The sequence below is a fragment of the Cyrtonyx montezumae genome, unplaced genomic scaffold (genome assembly GCF_038088225.1).
Source record: "Cyrtonyx montezumae isolate F1298 unplaced genomic scaffold, pur_monq_1.0 scaffold_3, whole genome shotgun sequence".
Taxonomy (NCBI): Eukaryota; Metazoa; Chordata; class Aves; order Galliformes; family Odontophoridae; genus Cyrtonyx; species Cyrtonyx montezumae.
Genome location: NW_027072034.1, coordinates 128,695,594 through 128,702,026, shown reverse-complemented (window position 1 = coordinate 128,702,026; position 6,433 = coordinate 128,695,594). Strand labels below are relative to the sequence as shown.

At 50.0% G+C, this 6,433-nt stretch overlaps 1 protein-coding gene across 1 annotated transcript; it reads right to left on the bottom strand.

Annotated features, from left to right (window-relative positions):
* Nucleotides 1–3,134: 3,134 nt before the first annotated feature.
* Nucleotides 3,135–5,816, bottom strand: AVPR1A (arginine vasopressin receptor 1A). The gene is made up of 2 exons (XM_065741444.1): nucleotides 4,817–5,816; nucleotides 3,135–3,523 (listed from the first exon to the last, which is right to left on the bottom strand). The coding sequence occupies exons 1-2, from the start codon at nucleotides 5,814–5,816 to the stop codon at nucleotides 3,240–3,242; spliced, it is 1,284 nt and encodes a 427-aa protein (XP_065597516.1). The 3' UTR covers nucleotides 3,135–3,239.
* Between the last annotated feature and the right edge of the window lie 617 nt (nucleotides 5,817–6,433).

Sequence of the window (6,433 nt, the reverse complement as noted above, 5' to 3'; positions counted from 1 at the left end):
TTTAAAAGAAATGAATAAAAATAGGCTTTTTGCCCACTTATATATCTTATTTAGAAGAATAACATCCCTTTTGTCTTCTCTATAAGCACACACGCTCCACTTTTGACATTCAACTGCTGAAATTCAGCATCTCTGGAAAACAACAGAGCGTAAGCTCACCTGTTCAGTATTGGTGTTCATAAGAGCTTAATGTTTCCTTCCCTGAAATTAAAACAAAAATATCAAAATAACACCTCCAGAACGTGAATGAGTGATATTACATGCATTAACCACAGCAATGGACTGCACATTCCTTCTTTGGATGTGTCCTTCCTGCCTGATGTGTAACAGAAAATGCATTTTAGGTTTGACCCCTCCTTAAAATCATGGAAATAACACAAGAAAATTAATGTTGAAATGTTACATTATGTAAAATATGTGGAGTATCACCAAATATGTTTCAGGTCATGCAAATGTAGTCAGGTGAAATAAAAACCAAAATACTTGTCATCAGACATAGGTGAGTTTATTAGAGCACATTGCCATATTTTAAACGCCATGGTTCCACAGCTTCTTGCATCCTTCTATTCTCATCAGTGTTCCCTCATGAGAACCCAAAGCAGCTCTTAAGAAAAAAAAAAAAAAAAGCATGTGTACAATTCCAAAAATATGGACTGTACTTTTCAAGTTTACAATTATGTGAAAACAAACAAAAGAACAATCCAAGAAAACTTGGTATTTACAGAAATGCCTGGAATTCAAATGCTCCAAATTTGTTTTATTGATTTAATTACAGAAACTGTAGAACACCCACGGAGTACACTTACATTGACATGCCCCAAGTATAAGCCTGGGCTTTGTAACATCCTTGGAGGAAACTGAAAATTATAATTTTGAGTCAGTTTACTCTTCTCATCTATTAGCCATTACCCAGCTTCGTTTTCTAGTCAATATTATTGTATATTTGTTTTCTCAGTCTTCTCTGTTTGAATAAAAAGTGTAATACAAAAACAATTCAATTCAGCAAACATGAAAATGTTGTTAGTACAGTTCATTATGTACAGATCATATGTAACACAAATATAAAACCAGGCAAAGAATGTTATACTTAACTTGAGACATTTGTAATTCCAGTAACTGTGAATTACCCACTTGTGAAGTATAGGCAGTATATATAATGTGCACACATACACACACGGCGCCACTGCATGCGTTTTTTGGACTACAATATAACTTCGTCATATACCTTCACCCAAAACTGGTGGAAGTTGCAGTCATCCCTATGCCCTAGTGGCAGCCAAAAAGGCAGCCTGCTTAATGAAAGCCATTCCATCATGCTATCCTTTGCGTTCTCATGTTTTAGACACCACCAAGAACAAACCAGAACAGATTGCTCCCCTGGCAGAAAATACGAACAAAAATACAGAGAAAAGAGCTATGATTTTCTTCAGTGACAACAAAACTTCATTCTGTTGTCTTCCAATTTCTTATTTTTGAGGAATATTCTTCCTTTCTCACCGCCTAGAATGGCCAGTGATACAACTGGGAGCTCATGAAGTGGATGATGGATTGAACATGATCTTATCTGTCATCCAGTTTTACTAATTTCTGCTACCACTACTGAGAGAGGCATGGGGCCAGCATCATCTGCAGTGAACAGCACTTTTTTTTTTTTAATCCTCAAACAATTAGGAAAATAATCTTGGTTGTCTGGTTTTGGTGGAAAAAAACCAAACAAACAACATGCTGCTGAGGTTCCTCCCTGCCAACAGAGAAGCACACATATTTGTACAGTCAGATGGAACCGTGTCAGGAGTCTCATGTGGTGCCAGGGGAACAGCTGGATGTCAGGACCCACACGGCTGAGGAAAGTGGAGCAGATCAGGGGAATAGAGCATCATACAGATGCCAGCTGAACACCACTGGGTCTCTTTTTGGTTTCATTACTGTAAATGCAGGACACATAAAAGAGGTCTACAGGATTTTCATAACACAGCAAAAGCTACTCAGGCATCTTCAAAACCAGGTACAGCAGTCTTCACAGAAAGACAGAACAAGATTATTTAGAAGCAGTAGGAACTACTTTTGGCTTGGCGTGCACTGTAATGGAAACAAGCACACCTTGATAATTAGTAAATGTAGTGTGGTGACTTCATTGTAGTTTACTGCCATTTTCACAGCCCACATTTCTGTCATCTGCCACAAATAAAATCGAAAATTTTTACATATTCTCAGAAGATCTACAGGCTTAATTCCCAAATCGGCCTCTTGAAGTGTACTGATTTTGCCAACATAACCAAATAACAACATTCTCCCAAACTGATGGGGCTATTTGCTTCAAAACCAGATGTGACTTGATACTAGTTGCCTTTGTGAAGACAAAAAGAAGAAATACAACTATTTCCCTCAGTGCAAGCAGTTCTGGGAGTCATGATGAGTTCTCTCTTTGTTTGCAATACTGCTGAGTTAGTCAGAACTTACCACACCAAATCCCTATCCCTCAGACCCAGATGCCATTGCCTGCTTTACAGAAGCTTGAATGCTAAGTGGTGCTCTGGATCTCCACTTTAATTTTGAGTGGTGATAATGCCATGCAATAGTGATTGCACCTTTTTGTTTACAACATCCTCCATGTCTGCTTGTAAGGGAAAGTGCTGTAAACTAAATTCACTGTGGTGGCATGGTGGTCATGGGTTGACAGTTGGACTTCAGAGGTCTTTTCCAACCTATGAAGAGGAGATGTCACCCTAAAATTCAAACATCTCAGTCCACACACACACTGACAGCAGTGAGGGTTTGCCTTCTCAAGGGCTGTTACATTTTGCTATTAAATTCTCCTAGTCTGGTCAGTGAGGACTCTCCCCAACTCCTTCCTACTGGTCTTTCAGACCAAACCATGATCTTGCCTTTACATACTCTTTCCCTTTGTGAGAAGTTTTAGGTGTTAAATGCTAGGGAGCAAGGTTACCCCGATGTAGGCCAACTCTGCTATTTGTACTGCTTGGAATGAGCAAGTAGCGCACACATTACTTTAGAAACAAAAAATAAAATGAAGATTAAATTCTATTTAGAAAAATAATTGCTTTATTACTGTCACACCTTCCTGAACAATTGCCCAAACCCTAAATACCTTTCTCACGACAACCTACAGCTCACCGAGCAAGGCAACACGTCGGCCCGTGGCCATCCTAGTCCCTCCTTGCAGCTATGGCCAGTGCCTGTGCCCAGCCCCAAGTGCTCAGGCCCACCTGCCCAGTGCCTCAGGTGGGCACAGGAATGAAACTGGTGGACTTGGAGTGGGGTGACTCCCGCCAGGTGTTCAGGCTGTGTGTCGGGCTCCGGTTGTTGGTGAAAGAAGTCTGTCGCCTGCTGTTGCTGTTCGAATCCTCCTTGCTTAGCGTCTGCTTTATCTTTTGGCAGCAGGGAAAGCTCTGCACACAGTCCTGTAGGAGGTGCCCACTGAAGAACATGTAGATCCAGGGGTTGCAGCAGCTGTTCAGGCTGGCCAGCAGGGCGGTGACCGTGGTTGCAGTGTTTTCAGAGTCTGCAGGGGAGGGGGGGAGAAGAAAGAAAGAGGTTTGGCCATGATGGAATATTCTCAGCCTTCAGTCGATTGCTTTCTTAACAATTTGATTTTTTTAATTTGCTGAATAATCCCACACCTACAAGATTTTGACCTGAGCAGCAGCATTTGAAACAAATGAGGGTGTAATAAGGAAAAGTTCCTACAGACATACAGCCCCTGCTGAAGTCTACAGGTGTCTGTCTGAACAGGCTGCAGGAGCCTGACAGAAGTACAGAGCAATCCAGTACAGCCCGCAGGCACAGGATAATGCTTCAGCCCATTTCCACTGATGATTGGTCGCATGTTGATAATTCTGTGCTTAATACTGAATAGTTTTTATTCTGGTTTTTGCTTTAAAAATTGGTTACCTCGGGAATCAATGGCACAGTCCCCGTTGATTTCCCACTGTTTTCAATTATACCGGATTTTCTTGTGCACATTTGCACGCTGGAAATTGTTGAGTGCTAAGTAACTGGCAGCTTCTGAATCAAATTCCACTGTTTGAACACATTCTACTGAAGGCACGAATGGAAGTGAGCACTGTGTCACCCAACAGTTATGGCCTTCTGCATCCTCTCATCAGTTCGATTACCAAGCACTGTACATACACGGTCTAATCAGTTCCTCCCTTTGGAAAGATTTCTATTTGTGACTTCAGAAGTTAGAAGAATAAACAAGAAGCCCCTATTTCTCCACATGACCCTGCACTCCTGGAGCGACTTCAGTCCACCTTAGTGGCGATCAATGCCCTCATTACAGTAAGTGACAATCTGGAGATACTAAATAATGAGAACTCATGAGTTCCAGCATTTTTGTCTGTGCCTTTCTCAGGGTGAAGAAACAGGCTGTGTGCTCCTGTCACCCCCCATGTAACAGTTCCAAGCCCATTAATTATTTCCAGCCAGAATTAAGAGAAGGACTTGCAGCTCCAGACCCTGGAATTGCCCGTGTCGCGGGCATTGCGGGCTGCTCGGTGGAGACGCTCAGCGCTGCGCACCCTGAGGAAGGACGCGCTCAGCCACATGGTTACACAGCAGAGAATGCAGCCGCCGGAGAGCAGGCGTAGCACGTTCCCTGCTCACAGCGGCACTCTCGAAGGCGCGTACGCCCCAACACCGGCAGCACACCCTCCCGCAGCCCCAGCCCGGCTGTGCAGTGCCCTCCGGGAGCCCCTGCGGAGCGGCGCTCCGGCCCCGACGTGCCCCGGGGAAGCGGCCGCGATCCCTCCCGATCCCCGACGGCAGCCGCGCCGCGGTCCCCGACGGCACCTACCGACCCAAGGGAAGCGCTGGTCCCAGACTGACCACATCTGGATGGTGAAGAAGGGCGCCCAGCAGACGACGTAGGCCGAGACGATGACGAAGGTCATCTTGACGGTGCGGATCTTGGCGCGGGAGATGGTTTTGACGCCGCCGACGCAGGGGGCGAGCAGCAGCCCCCGCCGCGGGCCGCCGGCCGCCGCCTCCCCGGGGCGCGCCCTGCCGCGGGCACTGCGCCAGATGCGGTAGCAGATGAAGCCGTAGCAGGTGGCGAGGATGAGCACGGGCGCCACGAAGATGCCGCCGGTGATCCAGGTGACGTAGGCGCGGGGCCCCCAGGGCATGATGAAGTGCGCCCAGCAATCGTAGACCCGCGAGCCGCGCTCCACCTCGCTGAGGCTGAAGATGAAGTACTGCGGGGTGCTGAGCAGCAGGCTGAGCGCCCAGGCGGCCGCGATCATCGCGTAGGAGCGCTTGGTGGGCTGCTGCAGCGTCTTCAGCGGGTGGCACACGGCGATGTAGCGGTCGGCCGTCATGGCCACCAGCATGTACGCCGAGGCGAACATGCCGAACACCTGCAGGTGCTTGACGACGCGGCAGAGCCCGTCGGGGCCGTGGAAGCGGTGCGTGACCTCCCAGCAGAGCTGCGGCAGCACCTGGAAGAAGGCGACCACCAGGTCGGCCAGGCTGAGGTGCCGGATGAAGAGGTGCATGCGGGACGCCTTGCGCGGGGTGCGCCGCAGCGCCAGCAGCACGCTGCCGTTCCCCAGCACCGCCACGGCGAAGGTGACGGCCAGCACGGCGATCTCCAGCTTGGCCAGCTCCTCGTCCCGCCCGAACGGGTCCCAGCCGCCCGCGCTGCCGTTGGGCGCCCGCGACCAAGCCTCGGGGCTCGGGCTGCTGCTGCTGCTGCTGCCGCCGCCGCCCTCCGCCGCCCCCCGCCACCGGCTGCCGTTCCCGGGGGGTCCCGCCGCCCGCGGGCTCCCGCCGCCGCCGCCGCCTCCGAGCCGCATGGACGGGGCTGTGCGGCGGGGCACTGCTCGCCCGCTGCCCGCCGCGCTCCGCCGGCTCCGCGCCCGCCGCCTTTATCCCCGCGGCGGGGGGCGAGGCGGGGGGAGCTCCCGTGCCAGTGGCTGCCCGCCGCCTGACGCAGCCCTCCGCCACGCCTCGCCTCGTCCCCGGGGCCGGCAAACGGTCGGCGTCTCGGACCTCCGGAGGGAACGGTGCCCCTTCGCCGTCGCAGGGTGTTAGTTCGGACAAACGCCAAGTTGTCCTCTGGAGTTAAGGAACAGTAGCAGATAGGTCTTCAGGAGCAGCCCGCGGTTTTCACACGCCCATTTTACTATCTGGAAGTATCGAAAAGCGGCCAGGAAACTCTTAGTATGTTGCCTTCCCCTTCCCCTCCTCCCCATATTAGCTGAAGCCACATCCAAATCCAAACTATTTGTTGCATGCACGACGTTGTATCTGCCCATTCCTGCTGCCTTCTCTCCATAGTGGCGGCTGACTGCGATGCCCAGTGCAGCCCTGCAGAGCAGCCCACCCGGCTCAGAGCCGCACAAGCAGTGCACTGCCCTCCTCACTCTCTTTGCTCCCTCGTTCCGGTCTTGCTGACCCGGCTGATGGCAAT

Coding starts and splice junctions, on each gene's coding strand:
- AVPR1A (XM_065741444.1), bottom strand. CDS start 5,816: ATGCGGCTCGGAGGCGGCGGCGGCGGCGGGAGCCCGCGGGCGGCGGGA. Junction 3,524..4,816: donor CCAGCGCTTCCCTTGGGTCG/GTAGGTGCCGTC, acceptor CCTCCCCTGCAG/ACTCTGAAAACACTGCAACC.